The sequence below is a fragment of the Salvelinus sp. IW2-2015 genome, linkage group LG11 (assembly GCF_002910315.2).
Source record: "Salvelinus sp. IW2-2015 linkage group LG11, ASM291031v2, whole genome shotgun sequence".
In the NCBI taxonomy this organism is placed as follows: Eukaryota; Metazoa; Chordata; class Actinopteri; order Salmoniformes; family Salmonidae; genus Salvelinus; species Salvelinus sp. IW2-2015.
In genome coordinates, this window is record NC_036851.1 from 5,673,085 (window position 1) to 5,698,549 (window position 25,465).

Below are 25,465 nucleotides of genomic sequence, written 5' to 3' on the forward strand. Positions count from 1 at the left end.
ATCATGAATATCATGATACATACAGTTGAAGTCGGAAGTTTACATACACCTTAGCCAAATACATTTAAACTCAGTTTTTTACAATTCCTGACATTTAATCCTAGTAAAAATTCCCTCTCTTAGGTCAGTTAGGATCACCACTTTATTTTAAGAATTTGAAATGTCAGAATAATGGTAGAGAGAATCATATATTTCAGCTTTTATTACTTTCACCACATTCCCAGTGGGTCAGAAGTTTACATACACTCAATTAGTATTTGGTAGCATTGCCTTTAAATTGTTTAACTTGGGTCAAGTGTTTCGGGTAGCCTTCCACAAGCTTCCCACAATAAGTTGGGTGAATTTTGGCGCATTCCTCCTGACAGAGCTGGTGTAACTGAGTCAGGTTTGTAGGCCTCCTGGCTCGCACACGCTTTTTCAGATCTGCCCACAAATTTTCTATAGGATTGAGGTCAGGGCTTTGTGATGTCCACTCCAATACCTTGACTTTGATGTCCTTAAGGCATTTTTGCCACAACTTTGGAAGTGTGCTTGGGGTCATTGTCCATTTGGAAGACCCATTTGCGACAAGCTTTAACTTCCTGACTGATGTCTTGAGATGTTGCTTCAATATATCCACATAATTGTCCTCCCTCATGATGCCATCTATTTTGTGAAGTGCACCAGTCCCTCCTGCAGCAAAGCACCCCCACAACATGTTGCTGCCACCCCCGTGCTTCACAGTTGGGATGGTGTTCTTCGGCTTGCAAACGTCCCCCTTTTTTCTCCAAACATAATGATGGTCATTATGGCCAAATGGTTCAATTGTTGACCAGAGGACATTTCTCCAAAAAGTACGATCTTTGTTCCCATGTGCAGTTGCTAACCGTAGTCCAAGTTTTTAATGGCGGTTTTGGAACAGTGGCTTCTTCCTTGCTGAGCGGCCATTCAGGTTATGTCAATATAGGACTTGTTTTACTGTGGATATAGATACTTTTGTACCTGTTTCCTCCAGCATCTTCACAAGGTCCTTTGCTGTTGTTCTGGGATTGAGGCGTTTGGAAATTGAGGCGTTTGGAAATTGCTCCCAAGGATGAACCAGACTTGTGGAGGTCTACAATTTATTCTGAGGTCTTGGCTGATTTCTTTTGATTTTCCCATGATGTCAAGCAAAGTTTGAAGGTAGGCCTTGGAATACATCCACAGGTACACCTCCAATTGACTCAAATGATGTCAATTAGCCTGTCAGAAGCTTCTAAAGCCATGACATAATTTTCTGGAATTTTCCAAGCTGTTTAAAGGCACAGTCAACTTAGTGTATGTAAACTTCTGTCCCACTGGAATTATAAGTTAAATAATCTGTCTGTAAACAATTGTCGGAAAAATGACTTGTGTCACGCACAAAGTAGATCCTGTATTCTAAATCTCATTTATGCCATGCCACAATAAAAAATAAATATTTGCATGGTTAATGTCGATGCAAATTTGTTTCCATGTGTCCTATCTGTGCTTGGAGTTCACAACTGTTAAACTAAGCTAACAGCGTACTTGACAGTCTTATAGAAACATGGTTTCAGAAAGTTATTTAAATTACCTTCAAATAACCTAACATTTTCGTTCTCAGAATGCTAATAAAACGTTGCAGGAAATCTTTCAGGGAACTGTCGTAAAAGGAACCTCCCTGCAACCTAAAAATGTACTTTCCCAGAACAGGCGAAATGTTCACTTCTGTTCTCAGAAAACAAACAAAAAACATTCTGTTTTACCGGTCAGGAAACTTATAGCTTTGTTCCCAGATCTAATGGGAAACCAAAAACAGTCATTCCCACAACATCAAAGGAACCAAATGTGATAGATTGGACCAAAGCACCCCCACAACTCTACTAGACTCATTTCACCCTCGACATCAACCTCCGCCATGATCTCTCGCTAGTTCAGCTTCGTAGGCAAAGAGTGAACTGGACGCTCCATTTTAAGGATCTCAGGCAGACCTGGGCCAACTCCTGTCTCCAAGCCAAGACGGAGGAGTCTACAATAAATCAATTAGAAAACACAAAAGGAGGGAGAGCCACAGCAAACCATAGAAATTCATGCAAATTAGAATAAGGTAGACATAATAAAAGATCACTGCAAACTCAAAATAAGTAATAAATACACACAAAAAGGGGGCTCGTTTCCAATTGGGGGAAAAACAAGGGAGGGTAGCACGAGACACATACACACACCCTGCTTTTGGCTGTAGCGAAGTTCTCTGAGGAGAGGGGAACACACTATCACCTTTCACCTTCACTGTAAGGGAGACACTTGGGACACGACACGGCTTGCACACTATGGATCGCGTCAACCCACACAGCCAGCGAGTTTGTATTGTATTGATCCATGATGGGAACAGGACACGGGAGAGAAAGATGGGGACCCACAGAGCACAGAGCACAGACACAAAACAAAACCACAGGAAGGATGTTACTTCTGCATAGAAACTTTACAAATGCACCAAGTTTAACGCTTTCACTTTAAAAATGGAGAGAGACAAATGTCACATAAGTCACGTGTGTGTGGTATTTGTATACAATTTCAACCGTGACACCATCACCATTACCATTTCAGATCATAGGCAATCTAAGGAAGGATGAAAAGAAGGAAGACAATACAGAGGGCGGAATGGATTGAGCGAAGGAGGGACTAAAAGACAGAAGATTGAGATGTTAAATACATTTGTAGAAGATACAAATAGTCCAGGTGGTCACTCTCCACCTCTTTCAGATTTGTGACAACCCAATCTCCATCTTGGATCAAAATTAGGGGCGTGCAGACGTGATAAATAACAGCAATTAATTAATCCAATAACGCCACTGTCCTTTTCCCCTCCTCTCGCTCACTGACACTCATACATCCAACCAAACAACACAATAACAAACAGGCCTTGGGACTGAGACGACGTATTCAGTTCCACCTCTCTAAAGAATCTCTTTTCCTCCTCACTAATAGCAGACAATGAATGACAGAACACAAATAATCAAAGGCGAGTCCCTAGAAAGGACAGGGAGAAATAATAAAGGAGAATATGGCTGTCTTTGTGATGTACTAGGTCAGTCTCCGTTTTGTGTCTGTCACATAACCATCTCAGACCCAGGGGCATTTTCATGAGGCACCAAACGGGAGAAAACAGACTGAAACAGGGAGGACCTACCTGCACTTGTGTAATAGGAAACAAAAATGTTTGTTTATCGTTGCAAAACGTTTTGCTACTGTGTGCCCTGATGAACAGGACAGGTAGATAGATACGGTGTAAGGTAGGTAGATATGGTGTAAGGTGGACAAAAGCACTAACAATAGGGGGGAGCAGGTGTGGTTACAATATAAAAGGCGGTGGAGGTTTTTCAGGTGTTATGTCTGGGGTGTGAGAGGAGTGTGCATGAACCTGTCTGCAGTGCTCGGCTTACTCTCGTAAAAGGTGAGTAGGCTTGAAGACAATATAACTTCTGTTGTTTGGTCTTGGGTGAAATATTACAGAATTGTAGAATACATGATAGAAATAATATTGAATGCACTACAGATAGATCCCAATTAGTGTATTTTCTAGATGCACAGAGTCTGAGCATGCATAGAATGTTCTATTATCAAAATGTGATAATAGTGGACAAGATTATAATTTTTTATGGATATGGTCATATGGTTTTATGGATATGAGAATTGCAGGTACCACTTTACAATAACTCCATGTAATAAAGCATTTATAACGTAAATAATTTATTGATCATTACTCCATTCATAATATATGTTTAATATACATCCTTATGAACAATTGACTAATCATTAAGTCTTGTTGCATGGCCTCGTCTAAAGTGTGGGATATTTATGCTTCAGAAATGTTTTGAGTGACCAGTGTAATTTCTCACTAAAAGATGGACATGCCTTTGGTAGACATTCCAGCAGTAGCTGATGCTCCTTAAGGTCTCAGAACAGTCATGATAATGTTGTGAACCTCGAAGGCAAACTAATCATAAAAAAGGAAGATGTAGCCTACACAAAACTGCTGGTAGAAATGTTCCATGTATAACATCTAGATGCTTCCAGTGCTTCAGTCTTTTAACCACAGACTATTTTCACACGTGGCTTTGTCAGTTACTGGACCTTTAAAAATGTGTAAACTCTTTAAACATACCTGGTAAGCAGTATATGGACTGCTCTTAATGTCTTGTGGACAGATTCTGTGCATAAACAGAATATTCTCCTCTTATTCTTCTTTGCTTTTGTTTTTTAAATGCAGGTTGGCAACCAAAATTTGCATTACTGCCACCAACTGGACGGGAGTGTAAATCTATTACACTTTGTGATACAAAAAAAACAAATAAATAAATGGAAAAACAATTACCCTGCCAACTAACCTTTCACGTATTAAATAAACTAAATAAAACCCACCACCCCATTCCACTACTTTGACCCTTTCTGATCCTACACCAGGCCAACAGCCTGGGAGGACGGGATACTACAATTCAACACTCCATGTAACTCCTCCGCAGTAAAATCTCGTAATCCCAAGTACTTCTCACAGCTGCCGCCACCACCACACCTATTTCCTGTGATTTACGTTCCATTTCTGCAGTACAGTTGATAACCATGGCAACGAACACTAAAAAGCCAACCTTACTGAAGCATATTTCATTAAACACGCTCGCCACCGGGCCTGCATCGCACCAAATGGCAGGCGTCACTGACACCGGCAATCTTCAACTTCAGTTGATCAACCTCCACCCACAACCCAGTAATCAACTCCTTCCAATAGCGCCCTTTTGCTAAAAGCAAAGCAAGTAACAGGTATTTTCACAATTTACGTGGCGCAGAGCACCTGCTTCCTCTGAGTGGAAGAAACAAAAACGTATCACTTCGGGTTACCTTCACCGATTCAAAAGTACCCAAGTCCTTTTTCACCCAACCTGAAACCACATATGGGTCAGCCAAAAGGCAGGGGTCCACTTAAAAAAATAAAAAATAACTCTTGCTGGACCAGATTTCTCACACCTCAAGTATTTCATCCTCATTCTCTTCTAATTCACCTCCAGAGCTACTGGAGTAAAGCTCATTCTGTTTGTACTTGACGTCAATCTTCCTCAACGCCCACCTCTCCCTCATTACTGCTAGCTTCATCGGAAAACACGTAACCTACTTCCAGCCATCTCTTCATTAACCCCAAACCTGGGTTTTCATCACTGATTAATTGGATATATTAATTGGCGAGGGAGGTGCTTAAACTTTGACTGCTTTGCATGTGTGGTGAAATTAGCGAAAGTGGGAGGCGGCTTTGACAGAGTTTCCTTTTGCGAGGGTGGAGACGCCAACTCCCAACCAGTGTTGGGAAGTAGTGAACTACATGTTGTTCAACTAGCAATTCAACTTTATTTTGCAGAAGCTTGGTGGTAGTTGAACTTAATTCAAATATTGGTAGTGTTTTCAGTAGTTAATAGCTTTTTTTGTGTGCCATGTAACGGGGTAGCTAACTACTGGAACTACACACTAAGAGCAGGGTGAAATAGGCAAGAATTTCCTATCTTTTTCGGCATCAGACCTGCCTAATCCTCACTGGAACATCGTTTTTGTGTTTAATAGACACATTCTCTTTACATCTGACTCCAGAGTGATCTGTTAATGCAATATGCAGTCTGACATTTCTGATTAAGATATGATAACTTTTTCACAGGAGGTTGGTGGCACCTTAATTGGGGAGGACTGGCTCGTGTTAATGGCTAGAGCGGAATAGGTGGAATGGTATCAAATACATCAAACACATGGTTTACATGTGTTTTGATGCCATTCTGTTCGCTCAGTTCCAGTCATTATTACGAGCCGTCCTCCCTTCAGCAGCCTCCACTGAATTTTTCCCGAAGTAGCTAGGATGTAGTGTACTCCTTTTTTTTGAAGTAGCTCTAAATATATTTTTCTTAAGGGTAGCTTTGGTGTATCTTAACTTCTTCTAGTGTGAAGTAATTGGTAGTTTGATAAACTATGATTTCACTTATGGACTCTGAACTTTACACACGATTTTAGTTCTGGGTTAACCAAGATTACACTGCTCTAAGGAGTGATTTGCTTATGTTAGCGTTTTGGGACTAAAAAAAACGCTATTTTACTCAGCAAAGAGGGTGTCTGAAGATACACATCACACTATTACAACAGTGTGACTATTTTCTTAAAACATCCTCTGTATTGTGTGCTTATTGTTTAACCATTGATATGTTCTAGGAGCATCAAGCACTGCTGGAATGTTTAGCAATGGAATGTCCATCTTTTTGAAAGAAATTACATTATAAAATTACTTTACTAATGATTCGTAAATGTTTCCTAAGGACCTATATTAAACATCTTATGAATGAACTTGTGAATCATTATTAAATACTTTAAAAGCTGTTTATACTATAAATGTGTGAATAAGGTTACTAACATTTACAATTAAATGGTCCATAAATAAATAAACTACTTACTAATCAAATATAAATGCTTTATTACGTGGAGTTTTTATTAAGTGCTACCGAATTGCACAAATATGTTATGTCTACATTAGTGGTACATTTATAAATCTAAAGTCTTTAATGTGGGCATGTTCCTGAATGTCTAATGGCAGTAAAAATATGGAGTAAAATATTTCCCAGTGTGCTTTTCTGTCTGCTTTAGAACCGACCAATCCAGTCCAAATAGACCAGACCAAGCCAGATCAGACCAGATAACCATGGCAGAATCATGTCAAGTATCACTGATCCTACTGGTCATCCTCACAATCAGAGGTATAGAACCAATGTATGATACTGGGCATAGAAATGATTCGGCAGATGTCAATCTTACCTTTAAGTACCTCCTCTCTCTCCCCTCTCCTCACCCCCTACCCTCTCTTCCTCCCTCCCCCCKCCRCTCCTMCCCGYCCACRTYCCCCRCCCRAACWWSCMCTCCCCCCCCCCCTCCCCACCACTCTCTCTTGCCCCTTTTCCTTTGTCCCTCCTCCTCTCCTTTTAGGAGTACTGGGCCAGAGGATCATTGGGGGTCTGGAGGTAACACCCTACTCTATAACATACCAAGCCTCCATCCAGTACAACAAATACCACTACTGTGGAGGGACCCTCATACACCCTCAGTGGGTGGTGTCTGCTGCCCACTGCTGGAGACCGTGAGTAATTCAACTTCTATTTCACCTTGTACAGTTTCTTTGATGGACAGTAGCTTCCCACAGCCACTGTGTCTGGAGCTCTATGAGTCTGGCTAATCTTGTCCACCAGCTGGCACTCTCTCCAAACCTATGCGGTAGCAATTGAGCCTGGGGACGGGGTTAGAGTCTTCTGCCAAGTGAGACTACCTCTTGTACTACACCCACTAGATTTGGGGTTATGATGGGACATAGTAGGGCATTTCTAATGTATATTCTTCAAGAATCAATAGATATACTATTTACTGAAATAACCATTGAACAGCGGACATCTTCCAGAGTGTGTTTTTAGAATTAAGTGGAATGATTCATGCTAGTTGCCAGATTGGAGTCCTAACTTCCGCTCCTCTCGATCCACAGGGCATACCTGATCAAAGTGGTACTCAGTGAGCACAGTCTATCCAGAGTGGAAGGCTTTGAGCAGGTGTTCAACGTCTCCAATGTGCTGGTCTACTACATGTATAACTACAGGACGTTCGACAACGACATCATGCTGCTCAAAGTAAGCCGATTACGATGGACAGTAGCTTTGGTTTCCCTGTACTCCCTCTCTGTATATTATCGATTGGTCTGATTAATTGATGGATAAATTAATGAACAAGTGAATCAATTCTCTCTCCCTCTCCATCCCTCCATCAGCTAGAGAGGCCCGTGAATCTCAACGCCAACATCCAGCCCGCCATCCTGCCCAGAGTGGACACGCCCCCGTTGCAACGGGGAATGACCTGTACGGTAAGCGGCTGGGGGGTCACCAATATCTTCAGCTACTACCTGTCCCCCGTGCTCCAAGCTGTGGATGTTGACGTTATCACCAACTGCCAGAACTACTACTACTTCAGCATCACAGACAACATGCTCTGTGCCGGCTCTCCCTTCGGAGGGAAGGACTCCTGTCAGGTGAGAGAGAAGAGATCTGTGGCTCTATTTCAGTGTCCATGATCCACACTACCATACTACTTGGAATTAAGTAATGTCGTCTCGGGCATACTGTGCATTCTAAGTAGAATGCTAGAATGGAGACAGGAATGTGGAGCCTGTGTCTGAATTTCAGACTGTGAGTTACTTTTTTGTCATGACGTATGCAGATCTGGGTTCAAATACTATAATACTAAGGTATTTCAATTATTAAATAGTTGAATATTGGAATGTATTTGAAAATACACAAATACACTCCCATGCAATTAACAGGTATTTGAAAATAGTATTAAAAAAAAACATTTTAAAAGTTTCCTTTTTAGATAAAACTATACTAAATATTTTCACATGACCAAATCATTTATTAAAACACACTGTTTTGCAATGAAGGTCTACAGTAGCCTTAGCAGCACTCTGTAGGGTAGCACAATGGTGTAGCCGGAGGACAGCTGGCGTCTGTCCTCCTCTGGGTACATTGACTTTAATAGAAAACCTAGGAGGCTCATGGTTCTCACCCCCTTCCATAGACTTACACAGTAATTATGACAACTTCCGGAGGACATCCTCCAACCTATCAGATCTCTTGAAGCATGAACTGACATGTTGTCCACCCAATCAAAGGATCAGAGAATTAATGTAGTACTGAAAGCAAAAGTTACAGTTAGATAGCACTGCATAACATGTGGTGAGTAAACGCAGTACCCAGTCTTCCAATTCGTAAAAATCCAAATAACTTCAGACCTTTGTAAAGGGTTCCACAGGGTTCCACACTGTTTCCCATGCTTGTCCAATGAACCATAAACAGTGAGCATGCACCTGTGGAACCATAGGCGGAAATCCCAGGGGGGACGGGGGGGACACGACCCCCCCATCTTGGGAAAAATATGATTTGTCCCCCCCAATATATCACTGTAAACATAACTATGTAATTTCAATAATGTTAATAATACGCAATGAAAGCACTTGTGCTGATTATAGACACTTAATAGCGCGTTTTTAAGTTTCAAAAGATTGCGACCCCCCCCCGCCCTTTGCCTCACAATGGTTTGATCCACTGCCAGTTCTTTAGCTGGCAAGGTAATAGAGGGTTCGTATCTACTGTCCGAAAGGGACATGTACGTAACTGACGTGAGGTTAATCCAGTCAATCCATAGCAGGTCCATAGCAATGTTATTTATTTATTTTTATGTTGGCAGGGTTCACACACTAGCTGAATTTGCAGAGCTAGCGCGCAAACTAAAGCAAACATTAACTATCAAGCTAGCTAGTACCTATTCCATTTATGTGGCGTCGTCAAAGATGGAATCTTTGCTATCGTCAGTTTATTCCAAGATCAGCATGCAGCTGTAGTGCTTCGACGTCCCTGTGATAAGGTTAGCGATAAACTGAAGTCCAAACTGAACAGAACAGAACTACACTCTCTTCTACCATTGTCTTAAATATATATAATGGTCTCGTTGCAAAAGATAAATTGTCGCTAGTGAACTTTTATTTTATTTCACCTTTATTTAACCAGGTAGCAAAGATTATAGCAAACACACAGAAATGGAATTGGTGCTCGCTAGCTTTACAACAGCTATTGTGAAGCAGCCATATGAACAAACTATTAAAATTACAAAAGGTTGCAGCATGTGTTGTGTAAATGTGTGTGTGTGCAGCTAGGCCAGCCAGCCAGGTAGAAAAAAGTAAGAAGACAGACATCAGAGTATTTGTCAGTACACCAAAACGCATAGTAAGAACTCTAGTAGCCTAATATCTCAAAGACTAGTTGATAAAAGTTCATAAGAAAGTGAAATGCTAATGGAAATGTTTCACATGATGTATTAGGCAGAGCAGGCAACAGATGGCACACAGACAGCAGAGCTGGGGACGATATGCAGGGACAGACTGGCAGAGACAGGGAGTCTCAGGTAAGTTTGTTGAGTCTTTGTTTGGCAACATTATGAAAGGTTCTCAATTTTTTTGACTTGTAAAATAGGGACATAATTGGAAAAGCCATGGATACCCCACTCTAAACTTAAACTGGTGACTGAACCAAGATTTGTTAGGCATGGTATTGCGTGTTGTGATTATTGTGTAGTTTTGGTATGCAGTTTAGGAGTAAAGCAACACCTATTTCTTTTCTAGGAGACAGACTGTGAGTCAGTGAGGGTGGTGAAGGGAAAGAGCCAAGGAGAGAGACTTTCAGAGGACAGTGTCACAGCCACGGCAGGACCAGGTACACCTTGTTGCCAGCAGCACCAGTATAGGGGACAGTGGCACAGCATTGTCCAGTTACCTCAGTGATGACACAGAACCATATCAGCCACACCCACAATTTATAGAACCGCAAACTCTTGCAACAGAGTGTTGACGTTTCAAAGAGAACACTGCACTGATAAGGAACACTGCTAATACTATTATATTAGTAGTTATATTGATTAACAAGTTGGGACAACCCTTCAGTTAACTACTGTACCTAACAATTATCCAGTAGTAGTGATATGGTCCTCAATATACATTTAACATATAACAACGTATGCTATGTGTTACAGCACTACTTTTGGTGTCCCCCTCAGGAATTGCTCCTGAGAAAATTTCATGTAATTGTCCCTCCAAGGTTGAACAAGATTTCGCCCCTGTGTGGAACGGTCGTTAAGACACTAACAGCTTAAGACGGTAGAAATTAAGGTCACAGTTTGAAACTTAGGACACTAAAAAGAGGCCTTTCTACTGACTCTGAAAACACCAAAAAAGATAGCCGGGTCCCGCTCATCTGCGTGAACGTACCTATAGGCATGCTGCAAGGAGGCATGAGGACTGCAGATGTGGCCAGGGCAATAAATTGCAATTGATACGGTGAGACGCCTAAGACAGCGCTACAGGGAGACAGGAGGGACAGCTGATCGTCCTCCGCAGTGGCAACCACGTGTAACACACCTGCACAGTATTGGTACATCCGAACAGACACCTGCGGGACAGGTACAGGATGGCAACAACAATGCCCGAGTTACACCAGGAACGCACAATCCTTCCATCAGTGTCAGACTGTCCGCAATAGGCTGAGAAAGGCTGGACTGAGGGCTTGTAGGCCTGTTGTAAGGCAGGTCTCACCAGACATCAACGGCAACAACATCGCCTATGGGCACAAACCCACGTCGCTGGACAGACAGGACTGGCAAAAAGGCTCTTCACTGACGGGTCACGGTTTGTCTCACCAGGGTGGTTGGTCGGATACGCGTTTATAATCGAAGGAATGAGCGTTACAACGAGGCGTGCTACGTGGTGCGGGATCGATTTGGAGGTCGAGGGTCCGTCATGGTCTGGGGCAGTGTGTCACAGCATCATCGGACTGAGCTTGTCGTCATTGCAGGCAATCTCAACGCTGTGCGTTACAGGGAAACATCCTCCTCCCTCATGTGGTACCCTTCCTGCAGGCTCATCCTGATATGACCCTCCAGCATGACAATGCCACCAGCCATACTGCTCGTTCTGTGTGTTGATTTCTGCAAGACAGGAATGTCAGTGTTCTGCCATGGCCAGGAAGAGCCGGATCTCAATCCCATTGAGCACGTCTGGGACCTGTTGGTTCTGAGGGTGAGGGCTAGGGCCATTCCCCCCAGAAATGTCTGGGAACTCGCAGGTGCCTTGGTGGAAGTGGGGGGTAATATCTCACAGAACTGGCAAATCTGGTGCAGTCCATGAGGAGGAGATGCACTGCAGTACTTAATGCAGCTGGTGGCCACACCAGATACTGACTGTTACTTTTGATTTTGACCCCACCTTTGTTCAGGGACACATTATTCCATTTCTGTTAGTCACATGTCTGTGGAACTTGTTCAGTTTCTGTCTCAGTTGTTGAATCTTATGTTCATACAAATATTTACACGTTAAGTTTGCTGAAAATAAACACAGTTGACAGTGAGAGGGCGTTTCTTTTTTTGCTGAGTTTAGTTGAATCAAAGAGAAAGACAATAGTTGAACAGCTTTGAACAAGTTGATTTCTTCCAAAATTATAAAGAAGCAAGATAGAGAGAATGCCAGCTGTATTTCGTAGTATATTTGTTTTCCACCTTCACTTAGCTAGCATCAATTCAGCTAGCTAGTTTAGCCTACTCAAAGAGAGCTTAAACAGAGAGGGATACTATGTTAACTAGCTGGCTATACAACACTGGAACTCTTCCAAGTCAGCTTTTGGTTTGATCAATTTCTTGATACTGGGATGCGCCAGAGTAACTGCTAAACTGCTTTCTGACTGTAGAGGGTTTACTAACGTGCTAGTTCTAGTAGCTATGTTGACTATGAGATGACTAATGGTTACACCCTTGACGAGCTAGACGCAGGTAAGAGTGTGCAAAGTTGTATTGAATGTGTCACTGTCTGTCACCTTGATTACTTAAAACCCTCTCAACCTGTGCACCCACGTAAACTTTCATTCATCGGCTAGGTTGTAGCAACCTCGTGATGGATAGAGGGAAAATACGAGTATCATGTAGTAGCCTGAACCTATCGATGTTACATTGAGCTGGGTGAATGGAATATGAATGATAGTCATCCAATATACTGTTATAGAAATAAGGCCATGCTCATGTTTCTCCCTCATATTAAACGGCACCGACCGCCACTATCCACTAACCCTAGCTCTACCCCTAACCTTAACCCTTGCCTGAACCTTAACCCTTATTCTAAAGCTAACCCTAACCTTAGCAAGCAGTTGCTTATCAACAGATAGAATGACCATCAACAAACTATCTGTAGAGCATCTACAGACGAAAATCCAGACTATCCAAATAAAGTGTGACCATAAATAATTATATAAAAACCACGCCGGTATTTGAACCCAGGTCTGAACATATGTTGTGATATGCGTATGCCCAGTATATTTGTATGGCAAGCAAATTTCTTGATGCGGATAATTAAAGCAAATCAATTCTATCAGGGTGACTCAGGCGGCCCTCTGATCTGTAACGGGCACTTTGAGGGCATCGTGTCCTGGGGCATCAGCTGTGCCAACCCCTACTTCCCTGGTGTTTACACCAAGGTCAGGAAGTACATCAGCTGGATCAAGTGGATCATTCAGAACGACAGCTAACGACGCCGGTCTTCTCCTTTGTAAGGAACACAATGGGATTCCATGTACAGAAACTGACAGTGTATCGATATGGGACATAGATACTGAACTTACCCACTGTAAACCATTACCACCAGTTTTTTTTTACTAAATAGAAAACAGGATAAAATACACTCAGGTCTATTTTCTCTGTTATGGCTACTGAATGCTGTACTGAATATGTCAATAGTGAGTGATATTGTCTTTCTGCTGCTAGAAAGCATCTGGGTAATAGTGTTATCAGCAGACAGACAGATCTACTGTATAGATGTGATAAACCTACAGCCCATGTAATCCTTTGTTGAATAAGAAAAAGCTACGTACACTTTACAGCCATTGAAAAACATCGGGAAGATACACAAGGATTGGTTTCTTTTGTCCGGTCACCAAACAGAAAGAGCGTTTAAGACACACTAAAGCTTCTGTGTCTGCACTGTTAGTTGACATATTTCCCTCTATATCATATTTCGATTCATATGTTATTTTGTATGTCTTAGCAAACACATACTTCTTATCCATTTCATCTGTTGATAAATAACATTTGTAAGGTTATTTTGTTTTTTCTCTGTGCTTTCCCATGTCCCTACTACGGGGCAGAAAAATAAAGATAATTATTTTTACCAAGCTGTCTCTTTACTAATCAGTAGCTACTCATCAACAAAACAAATGATATTTTATCAGCACACAAATCTCATTCTGTGAACTTTATACACTGCCACAAAGAAAACATTTACAGTAAGCTAAGGCAACAATATGCAACATCCTACTGGTTACGCAACAGAGTTCACTCAGCTCAGCATGCAGCTGACACACACCCTTCCCGCTACACACACACCCTACCCACCCAGACCCATCAGAGAGGGGGAGGATATACAAGTACCAGGGATTGGCGATTGGCTATAAAAAAACAAACCGCTCCCCCGCTACCCTCTCCCGATTTATTACAGTACAAGACACGCTCATACCTCCACAGAAAGTCAGAGAAACTCAACAGGTACAGCCACAGATTCACACCACAGATTTACACCACAGACAGAGACTCAGAGCCAGCATGGGAGACCTGGAGATCGAGATGCTCCATGGTAAGGACCAGGGGTCGCAGCTCCTCCACCACCCAGACAAGTTAACGGTAGAAGGGCTTATCCATCAGTCCCTGGAGGCCAGGGAGTATTCCTACTGTCCCTACAGCAATTTCAGGGTCGGGGCTGCCCTCCTGGCCCACGACGACAGAGTGTTCACAGGTGAGATATCATCCATCACTTCAATCTATTGATTGAGTTTATGTTTAGTTATGTTTATTTGACCAGGTAAGTTTACTGGGGTCACGTTGTCGTTTAGCTACAATATTGAACTGGGAAGACTTAGTGGAGAAGGATCCGACATTAGATGCATGTGTTACAGTAAAGTAAAAATGTACAGAATGTCTACATTTTAAATCGATAACTTTAGAATAGATAGATAACCAGGAAATAGGCATAATCTGAAAAATACAATATTACCCTGTAACGTTTATACTGCAATATTTGTGATAAAGATTGCTTCTAATCACGAGCAGGAATATGTAAGTGTGTAAAATCCAATGTTTCTCAATATTCCCGAAGCTGTTTCATGAGTCATGACTAACTACCAAAAGGAATAACCACATATGAAGCAAGCCTGTGATGTTCAGAATGATGTAACTGTCTGTGTTCTACAGTTCTGTAGATTATTCACACTTGTTCCCTCAGCATTGGAATTTACTCAGTCAGAAATTAAATCAGTTAGTCAGTTAGAATTTAGTCAGTAAGGAATTTAGCTCAAGTGGGCAAGAAGCCTTTTTGTGCACAAGCATAACTAGGTTATTTAACAATACATGAACAGTCAGTAAATTCAAAGGATTTCAATAACTTTGTTGAGTACATTGTGTTCTCGACTGACTGGTTTTGCATAACCTGTTAATGATTAACTAGGGGAAAACTATCTCAACCAAGTAATCTCCTTGGCATTTTTTTGCAAGAGGATGCTTGGTGTTTTCAATCAACCAATCCATCAATTGATCAATCATATAAGATCTTTAGAACAGGGGAGAGGTCTTCAGCTCTGTCTGCTTTACCTTTGTTTTAAGCCCTTTGAAACCAAGTGAAAAGCGCTGTACATGACAGTAAATGTGATCTGTCATCTCTTCAGGTTGCAATGTGGAGAACGCGTGCAACAACCTGGGTGTGTGTGCAGAGAGGAACGCCATCGCTAAAGCAGTGTCAGAGGGATGCCGTAGCTTCAAGGCCATCGCTATCGCCAGGTAGTTCTACACCGAGTGTACAAATTATTATAGAACACCTACTCTTTCCCATGACATAGACTTACTAGAAAGCGAAAGGAGACGGTATGTGTTTTTTTCATAAATAACAACTGGTCTCAAGCTTTTGCTCACCTGATAAAGAAGTTCTCATGGTAAACTGCAGACTCTTACCTACCAAGAGAGATCTCATCCATAATTACACGGCTTGTGGAGGAATGTTAGACAGCCAACACCACTCTGGCACTCAACGAACTGTATGGGGCAATAAACAAACAAGAAACCGCTCACCCCAGCGTTTCTGGTGGGTGGTGACTAACACGGAGAGACTTAAAACCAATCCTACCTCACTTATCCCATGCCATTAGGGGAGTTAAAACTCTACACCACTTGTATTCTCCCACAGAAACGCATACAAGGCCCTCCCTTGTCCTACCTTTGTCAAATCTGACCATGACTCCATTCTCCTGCTTCCTCATTACAAGCAAAAGCTCAAACAGGAAGTAGCAGTGATAGACTCAATACGGAAGTGGTCAGACGACGCAGACGCGAGGCTACAAGACTGTTTGCTAGTACAGACTGGGATATGTTTTGGAATTCATTCGTTAACATTGAGCCATTTACCACAACAGTCACAGGCTTCACCAGTAAGTGCACAGACGATGCCCCCCCCCCCCCCCTTCCCTAAACTGTTGCCACAAAGTTGGAAGCCCAGAATCATCTAAAATGTCATTGTAGCGTTAATATTTCCCTTCACTGGAACTAAGGGGCCTAGCCCGAACCTTGAAAAACAGCCCCAGACTATTATTCCTCATTCACCAAACTTTACAGTTAGCGCTCTGCATTGGGGCAGGTAGCGTTCTCCTGGCATCCACCAAACCCAGATTTGTCCGTCAGACTGCCAGATGCTGAAACGTGACTCATCACTCCATATGAAGCGTTTCCACTGCTCCAGAGTCCAATGGTGGCGAGCTTTACACCACTCCAGCCGACGTTTGACATTGTGATCTTAGGCTTGTGTGCAGCTGCTCAGCCATGGCAACCTATTTCATGAAGCTCCCGACGAACAGTTATTGTGCTGACGTTGTTTCCAGAGGCAGTCTGGAACTCGGTAGTGAGTGTTGCATTTGAGAAGATTTTTACGCACCACGCGCTTCAGCACTTGGCGGTCCTGTTCTATGAGCTTGTGTGGCCTACCACTTCGCGGCTGTGCCGGTGTTGCTCCTAGACGTTTCCACTTCACAATAACAGCACTTACAGTTTACCACGGGGGCTTCTACCAGGGCAGAAATTTGACAAATTGACTTGTTAAAAAAGTGGCATCCTATGATGGTGCCATGTTGAAAGTCTTCAGTAAGCTCTTCAGTAAGGCCATTCCAATGCCAATGTTTATCAATGGAGATTGCATGGCTGTGTGCTCGATTTTATACACCTGTCAGCAATGGGTGTGGCTGAAACAGACAAATCCACTAATTTGAAGGGGTGTCCACATATCTGTATATACAGTGCATTCGGAAAGTATATAGACCCCTAGACTTTTTCCAGATATTACGTTACAGCCTGTTCTAAAATGGATTTAAAAAATAATTCCTCATCAATCTACACACAATACCTCATAATAACATAGCAAAAAACAGTAATAAAAACTAACTATTAACGTAACTATTCAGACCCTTTGCTATGAGACTCGAAATTGAGCTCAGGTGCATCCGGTTTCCATTGATTGTCCTTGAGATGTTTCTACAACTTGGAGTCCACTTAAATTCAATTGATTGGACATGATTTGGAAAGGTCTATATACGGTCCCACAGTTGACAGTACACGTCAGAGCAAAAACCAAGCAATGAGGTCGAAGCAATTGTCCGTAGAGCTCCGAGACAGGATTGTGTCAAGGCACAGATCTGGGGAAGGGTACCAAAACATTTCTGTAGCATTGAAGGTCCCCAAGAACACAGTGACATCCATCATTCTCAAAATGGAAGAAGTTTAGAACCACCGAGTCTCTCCCTTGAGCTGGCTGACCGACCAAAGTGAGCAATCGGGGGAGAAGGGCCTTGGTCAGGGAGGTGACCAAGAACCTGATGGTTTCTAACAGAGCTCCAGAGTTCTTTGAAATGGGAGAAACTTTCAGAAAGACAACCATCTCTGCAGCACTCACCAATCAGGCCTTTATGGTAGAGTGGCCAGACGGAAGCCACTCCTCAGTAAAAGGAACATGACAGCCCGCTTGGAGTTTGCCAAAAAGGCACCTAAAGGACTCTCAGAACATGAGAAACAATATTCTCTGGTCTGATGAAATCAAGATTGAACTCTTTAGCCTGAATGCCAAGCGTCACGTCTGGAGGAAACCTGGCACCATCACTACGGTGAAGCATGTTTTTCAGCAGCATCATGCTGTGGGGATGTTTTTCAGCAGCAGGGACTGGGAGACTATTCAGGATGGAGGGAAAAATGAATGGGAAAAAAGTACAGAGAGATCCTTGATGAAAACCTGCTCCAGAGCACTCAGGACCTCAGACTGGAGGCGAAGGTTCACCTTCCAACAGGACAACGACCCTAAGCACACAGCCAAGACAACACAGGAGTGGCTTCCGGACTCTGAATGTCCTTGAGTGGCCCAGCCAGAGCCCGGACTTGAACCCGATCAAACATCTCTGGAGACCCGAAAATAGCTGTGCAGCGACGCTCCCCATCCAACCTGACAGAGCTTGAGAGGATCTGCAGAGAATATGAGAAACTCCCCAAACACAGGTGTGCCAAGCTTGTAGCGTCATACCCAAGAAGACCAAAGGCTGTAATCGCTGCCAAAGGCGCTTCAACAAAGTACTGAGTGAAGGATCTGAATACTTATGTAAATGTGATATTTCCATTTAGTTAAAAATGTGCAACAATTTTTTTAAACGTTTTTTGCTTTGTCATTATGGGGTATTGTGTAGATTGATGAGGAAAAAAATGTGTTTAATCCATTTTAGAGTAAGGCTGTAACGTCACCAAATGTGGATAAATTCAAGGGGTCTACATACTTTTCGAATGCACTGTATCATGCAACTCCCTCGAGTACCTCTGCACATTGACCTGATACTGGTACTCCCTGTATGTAGCTCCATTCTTGAGTATTTTATTCCTTGTGTTAGTTATTATTTTTATTAAAACTCTGCATCGTTGGTAAAGGTTCATAAGCCAGCATTTCACTGTAAAGTCAACGACTGTTGTATGCGGCGTATGTGATAAATACATTTAGATATGTGTACATTCCTCATCTCAATAATTCAAGTCTAATGCTGACTCCCAGTGTCAGGGAAGTGTTATAACATCTTGATAAGTATCAATGTTCTTACACAAATGTGTTCGAGGCAGGTTGACGTTTATCGTCACGAGTCTCGCCCTGGAGGTAGAACTGAGCAGTTTCCGCTAGATGGGCCGGCTGCAAAGTAAAAATTGGCTATATTGTAAATCTTCATTTAAGAAAAAATAAATAATTGGTTTACATTTAGGGTTAAAAGTGTGGTTAAGGTTACAGTTAGGTTTAAAATGAGATTATATATGACTTTGTGGTTGTGCCAGCTAGTGACCACTCTGCAGAGCTGCCTCCTGTATGAGTTATCCAAATAAATGCCAACCTGCGTGTTGCATAGTGCGTCCTCAGCACCAGATACAGAACAGAGAAGATTCCAGTTTGTCCTCAGCGAAAAGGACAACAGTATTCTTCTCATTGACAGTGTTGTAAAATGTCTTTATATCAATTTTTTTGCAGTGACTTAAATGACCAGTTCATCTCACCATGCGGTGGCTGCAGACAGTTCATGAGAGAGGTAAAGCATCATTCAAGCCTTGCATCCTAGGAGGAAGAGAAATGGTCTGTCATTCATCTACACTGTAGGTGTAGTAGGTCTACTTCTTTTACAATGCCTACATTCTGATTACCAAAGTAGTTATAGAGCAGGAAACTTAATCTAAAGTTTTGCCGATGCTCCATATACAACAACGTGTTTTTCTCCAGTTTGGGGCCAGCTGGGACGTGTACCTGACCAAGCCAGACGGCTCATACAGAGAGATGAAAGTCAGCGAGCTGCTTCCTGTCTCCTTCGGTCCCGAAGACCTGTCCATGAAGAAAGTCGTCAAGATCCCCAACGAGTATTAACTCGTTATAACACACCTGGATGGGGGGGGGGGAAGGGGGGGGGGGTAGATAAATACACTTAAGTTGTAAATTATCGATATCTTTTACACAAATCTTTGATATAAGGTAGATTGGGGGTAACGGGATGTAGAATTCTAATCCAAAATGACATTCTATGTAGCATGTGTGGACTGGATAGTAGTGCTATGTCAAAGATGGATATTTATGCATTTTCATTGTTGATGTATATCGAGATTTAAATATGTTACTGACAGTACATTGATCAGTTTGTATTCAATACGTGTATAATATTTTGCCACACTTAGCTGGTAACTTTATTCCACATCAATCTATTCCTGCGAGTGATAGATTTAGAAAATGTTTATTCATGTTAGGAAGCATATAGGCTACATCAAATAAATAACAGCACATCAAATAATTCTATATTCACATCATTTCATACCAATCGTTTAAAAATAGACAACAGTACTACCGATTCTCCCAAACAGTTCAACATCTCAAACGTACGTTTTTTTGTCAAATCTCTCATCAGCACCAATATTGGACATGAACACGAGAAACACATTAAAATGAAAAAGGCAGGCAAAGTGAAATATCTACGTAGTTTATATCTATAACTTTAGTGAAGCGGGAAATCATTCTGTCGCAAGAACGCAAGTAAAGGACATCTTACGCAAACCTGGTGCAAGTGTGACCGACTGGGTTTGAACCACGGACTATATACGGTTTCAACCACAGACTGTTTAGCTCGCTAAGCTAAAGCCTTAACCAAAGTCTTCAGGTCTCAGGCAAGGTCGCTCATCATCACACAAGCAATGGTTCACAAGCACATCATGAGGTACAGGAAGGAAAGAGTTGTGGAATAAAGTTGATGTCGCTTTGCAAATCTCGTGTGACAACACAGAATATTCTTCTGACAGTGACATGCAATAAAACCCAGAGCGGTATATTTAAGGGCACGGACCCGAAACGAAAGTAAAAGAAAATAAACGAGACAGAAGGATGATTCAACCTTTCCGCCTGATCTGCAAAGGGAAAGAAATATTTATAAAAAGAGTTGTACTGAGATCTCCAGCTTGGGGATCTGGCCCTGAGCAGCAGCACAGAACACCAAGGGCTCTATTCAACCAGCTGGGAACAGTTTAGCACCCCCAAGTCCTAACCACTAGGAAAGAATACGCACAACTGACCTTAGTCCAGTGTTACTGTGGTAAAGTTCAGTAAGCATGAAATAGGAGAAAATGTAGTGAAAAGGGAGGTAATACCTGAATTTGTGCTACAAAAACGAGTTTGTTTATCCTTTTTCAAACATGTATTCCTATGAACATGACACAAGTTTAAAACTGTACATTAGATTTTTTTTGCTTCACATTATTTTGTTCAGTACATGGATCCTAACCTACGTACCCCCCCCCCCCCCCCCCCATAATTGAACCAGAGGCAGCTGGTGAGAGGAGCTATAGGAGGAAGGGCTCATTGTAATGGAATGGAATCAACGGAATGGTACCAAACACATGGAAACGTTTGACTCCATTCCATCGATTCCATCCCAACCATCACAATGAGCCTGTCCTCCTATAGCTCACCCCACCAGCCGCCTCTGAATTGCACATAATATACTCCCCCCTATTCTTTAAATCCTAAGAGCCAGTGGTTATTGAATAGGGCCCTTGGTGTTTATTTACAACAAAATATCCAAACATACAGTAGTCAGTGCTTTACAGTGCAACACGTCAATTGTCTCAAGCCCTAATTCTGGGTTAACAGCTTCCTATGAAAGACAATGGCAAGATCAGTGCATTTGAAGCTTCACCTACTACAGTCCCTAAAGCTAAAGTAAAAAATGATTGTTGTGATAGGGTAAATGGAGCTTCAGTTTCTTGCCTGCTCCCGGATCAGTTTGTGCCGTCTGGCCAACTCCTATGACCATTGTCACACCTGAAGTTGGCATTCGCAAGAAAGCACAAACAGATCTGGGACCAGGTTAGTATCCTTTATAGGGTTATATTAAATCTTCTGTATTATTCATTGGCTTTGCATAATGACTACTGGCTACGTTTAAGCTGCAGAAATGTCATTTACACTTCATAGGGGTCCGGTCAGGTCCAGTCCAGTGTGGTTCCTCAGTTCTGGGGAGCGGGGCTGGAGCTTGGGGAGGTGGTGTCCAGCCCAGGCCAGCCAGGGACACTGTGCCTGGGCAGAGTCCCCTCCATCAGCCTCTCCATCCACAGCCCCAGCCTGTCCAGCTTATGGTGCACCTCCAGACTGGTAGCCCTGGAGGACCGCCCACCACCCCTCCCTCCCCTACCCGACGAACCCCCCTCCTCCCTGGACCTTGAACGTGAGCTCGACTGGGATCGCGACCTTGACCGAGACTTTCTCCTGGAGCCTTCGTCAAACGAGGAAGACGATGAGCTCGAGCTCTCTCCGCCAGTGTCCGTGTCCCCGGTGAAGACAGGTCTGAAGAGACAGAAGTACTTCTTGTGTCCATTGAGGGCCAGAACATGGCCTGTGAAGTCTCTGGGACGACCTGAGAAGGGAGAGGAGTATTCATCCCCCTCTCCTCCTCCCCCCTCCTCCTCCTCCTCCTCCTCCTCTCCGTGGGTCAAGGCCCGGGCTGCAGTAGGACAAGACTCCAGGAGAGATGGCATCCACTGGCTATGTTTGTCTGCATTCAGGAAGGAAAAGTGTAGGGTCTGGGTCCTGAGGGTGGGCATAGAGACAGACACAATCACAGACAGAGAGACAGAGTGGGTGTAGCACAAAAATACACTAATCACTAGCGCAAATGTGGCATAATACAATATAACACAGAATGCATTTAATTTCTGACACAATATAAAGTGTTGAGGTTATTTTCTAAAGCAGTACATTTTCTGTAACCTTTATTTATACATGTTTGTCTCACTCATTTATATATTACAAAAAATATATATTTTGCAAGAGAGGCTAAGCAGTGTATTGCATCTTACCCGGAGAAAGAGAAGACCTCTTTGGCGTACTTCCTGAGCAGAGCATTCTTGGAAGCGTCAGTGAGGACTAGGACCACGTTGATGTGACCAGGTCTCAGCTTGACCAAGTTACTGATGTAGGTGATGTTTGTCAGCTCCGTCACCTCCACAAAGTCCTTCTTAGGAGGACGACTGGTAGGGTGGGGAGAGAGAGGGGAGAAGAGTGTGAATACTCATGTTACTGAAGAGCAATATCCTTGCGCATGCATGCACGCACACACGCCTCCCCACATTCTCACACACTTATTTTATTGTTACCTGGAGGTATTGGCTCTACCAGGTGAGTCGTCAGTCTTTGGTGGGTTCTTTGGCTTTGGTTTTTGGGGAGGCTTCTCTTCACCCGAGTCACTAGTGATGAAGAAACGGTGAGAGAACAGCTGCATGTCTGTCTGCTATCAGAAGACGTATGACTTATCATTCGACTACAGACACTGACTGAAAAGTCAATGTTTAAGGTTGAGTTAACTCTCCTAACATAAAAATATGCAGCATCATGGGCTTTCCAAGTATATTTCAGAAAGACAAATGTGATTCTACATGTTTCTATTGTAAATACCGTCTCAACAAATCCTGATAACAGAATATATGCCGGGCTTGTGGAGCCTTTTGTGGAAGCATACACCAGAGGGTATACTACAAAGAAGAATTAATGAGTTGGCTATTGATTTTCTGGTTCACAAAAAAAGCTAAACTTAGATATAATTACAGTCAAGTTTGGACACACCTACTCATTCGAGGGTTTTTATTTTTGCTATTTTCTACATTGTAGAATAATAATGAAGACATCAAAACTATGAAATAACACATACGGAATCATGTAGTAATCAAAAAGGTGTCAGATAAATCAAAACATATTTCATATGTGAGATTCTTCAAAGGAGCCACCTTTTGCCTTGAGGACAGCTTGGCACAGGCTTGGCATTCCCTCAACGAGCTTCATGAAGAATGCTTTTCCAACAGTCTTGAAGGAGTTCCCACATATCATGAGCACTTGTTTCCTTACCTCCGCGGTCTAACTCATCCCAAACCATCTCAATTGGGTTGAGGTCGGGTGATTGTGGAGGCTAGGTCATCTGATGCATCACTCTCCTTCCTGGTCAAATAGCACTTACACAACCTGGAGGTGTGTTTTGGGTCATTGTCCTGTTGAAAAACAAAATGATAGTCCCACTAAGCGCAAACCAGATAGGATGGCGCATCGCTTCAGAATGCTGTGTTAGCCATATTGGTTATGTGTGCCTTGAATTCGAAATAAATTCCAGACAGTGTCACCAGCAAAGCACCCCACACCATCACACTTCGTCCTCCATACTTCACGGTGGAAAACACACATGTGAAGAGCGTCCATTCACCTGCGTCTCACAAAGACACAGTGGTTGGAACCAAAAATCTTAAAATTTGGACTCATCAGACCAAATTACAGATTTCCACTGGTCTAATGTCCATTGCTTGTGTTTCTTGGCCCAAGCAAGTCTCTTCTTACTGGTGTCCATTAGTAGTGGTTTCTTTGCAGCAATTCGACCACGAAGGCCTGATTCACAGTCTCCTCTGAACAGTTGATGTTGAGATGTGTCTGTTACTTGAACTCTGTGAAGCATTTATTTGGGCTGCAATCTGATGTGCAGTTAACTCTAATGAACTTATCCTCTACAGCAGAAGTAACTCTGGGTCTTCCTTTCCTGTGGCGGTCCTCATGAGATAGTTTCATCATAGATAAAGCTTGATGGTTTTTGCGACTGCACTTCAAGAAACTTTCGAAGTTCTTGGAATTTTCCGGATTGACTGATCTTCATGTCTTAAAGTAATGATGGACTGTTGTTTCTTTGATTATTTGACCTGTTCTTGCCATAATATGGACTTGGTCTTTTACCACCCAACCTTATCACAACACTGATTGGCTCAAACGCATTAAGGAAAGAACTTCCACAAATTAACTTTTAACAAGGCACACCTGTTCATTGAAATGCATTCCAGGTGACTACCACATGGAGCTGGTTGAGAGAATGCCAAGAGTGTGCAAAGCTGTCCTCAAGGAAAAGGGTAGCTTTGAATCTCAAATATAAAATATATTTAGATTTGTTTAACACTTTTTTTGGTTACTACATGATTCCATGTGTTATTTCATCGTTTTTATGTCTTCACTATTATTCTACAATGTAGAAAACAGTAAAAATAAAGAAAAACCCTGGAATAAGCAGGTGTGTCCAAACTTTTGACTGGTACTGTATATGTGTTTTTGGTTGAGTCAATTAGACCATGACTATTTCAAGCTTATTTTTCATATATATATTTACATATTTAGGCAAGTTAGCAGGCCTACGGTATGTAAACTAACTTTGAGTCCCAGCCCCAGAGGCGGAGGCTCCCATGCTCACCTGAAGGCCTGGATGATGACAGTACCAAAGAGGATGAACAGAGCAGAAAAGATGAGAGACAGGATGGGCATCATCTCTCGCCTAGAAGATAAACATCAACATATTTAGATGATAGATTTATAGTATATGATACTTCCGTTGTCAATTTTTTTCTACCATAAAACACCAACAAAAGGTTTAATAAATGTGTTGCAGAATTATGTCAATTACCATCTAACCCAGGGGTAGATAAACTTTTTTTTGGCCCACAACACCAACCATGTGAAAAAAAACTATAATCAACAGCCAATGTTAACTTTTTTTATTTTGGGCTATGGCAGTCAACTGCACAACATTGTCAGTCTCCTCAACTCACTCACTCTCATACTTTTCATTTGCGGCTATGACTAGGGCTGTGGAGGTCATAAAAGTGTGTCAGCCAGTTACTGTCATGCAAAAGTCTGCCGGTCTCACTGTAATTGGCCGTTAATTAACATAAAAAATGTTGA

The 25,465-nt window shown here is 42.4% G+C and overlaps 3 protein-coding genes across 3 annotated transcripts in view; 2 read left to right on the plus strand and 1 right to left on the minus strand.

Moving 5' to 3' along the window:
• Positions 1–3,360: 3,360 nt before the first annotated feature.
• Positions 3,361–13,748, plus strand: LOC111970551 (trypsin). Its single transcript, XM_070445506.1, has 6 exons — positions 3,361–3,433; positions 6,649–6,758; positions 6,985–7,135; positions 7,532–7,673; positions 7,811–8,068; positions 13,005–13,748. Exons 2-6 carry the CDS (start codon positions 6,704–6,706, stop codon positions 13,155–13,157), a joined length of 759 nt encoding a protein of 252 aa, XP_070301607.1. The 5' UTR covers positions 3,361–3,433; positions 6,649–6,703; the 3' UTR covers positions 13,158–13,748.
• A 332-nt stretch (positions 13,749–14,080) lies between these two features.
• LOC111969692 (cytidine deaminase) lies at positions 14,081–19,629 on the plus strand. The gene is made up of 4 exons (XM_023995875.2): positions 14,081–14,416; positions 15,342–15,453; positions 19,205–19,262; positions 19,451–19,629. Exons 1-4 carry the CDS (start codon positions 14,227–14,229, stop codon positions 19,589–19,591), a joined length of 501 nt encoding a protein of 166 aa, XP_023851643.1. The 5' UTR covers positions 14,081–14,226; the 3' UTR covers positions 19,592–19,629.
• Positions 19,630–19,936: 307 nt separating this feature from the next.
• The window catches only part of LOC111969693 (dnaJ homolog subfamily C member 16), a 33,303-nt gene continuing 27,774 nt past the window's right edge, over positions 19,937–25,465 (minus strand). The window contains exons 13-16 of the mRNA XM_023995876.2: positions 24,978–25,058; positions 22,861–22,950; positions 22,564–22,734; positions 19,937–22,294 (exon numbers count right to left, since the gene is read on the minus strand). Of these exons, the coding sequence (XP_023851644.1) occupies positions 21,715–22,294; positions 22,564–22,734; positions 22,861–22,950; positions 24,978–25,058 (922 nt within the window). The 3' untranslated portion in view covers positions 19,937–21,714. The remainder of the gene's footprint in view (positions 22,295–22,563; positions 22,735–22,860; positions 22,951–24,977; positions 25,059–25,465) is intronic.

Excerpts from the sequence above, each read along its gene's own strand:
- LOC111970551 (XM_070445506.1), top strand. The coding sequence starts at position 6,704 with ATGGCAGAATCATGTCAAGTATCACTGATCCTACTGGTCATCCTCACA. Across the intron at positions 7,136-7,531 it reads GCTGCCCACTGCTGGAGACC|GGCATACCTGATCAAAGTGG; the intron begins GTGAGTAATTCA and ends CTCGATCCACAG. Across the intron at positions 7,674-7,810 it reads ACGACATCATGCTGCTCAAA|CTAGAGAGGCCCGTGAATCT; the intron begins GTAAGCCGATTA and ends TCCCTCCATCAG.
- LOC111969692 (XM_023995875.2), top strand. The coding sequence starts at position 14,227 with ATGGGAGACCTGGAGATCGAGATGCTCCATGGTAAGGACCAGGGGTCG. Across the intron at positions 15,454-19,204 it reads AAGGCCATCGCTATCGCCAG|TGACTTAAATGACCAGTTCA; the intron begins GTAGTTCTACAC and ends ATTTTTTTGCAG. Across the intron at positions 19,263-19,450 it reads GCAGACAGTTCATGAGAGAG|TTTGGGGCCAGCTGGGACGT; the intron begins GTAAAGCATCAT and ends GTTTTTCTCCAG.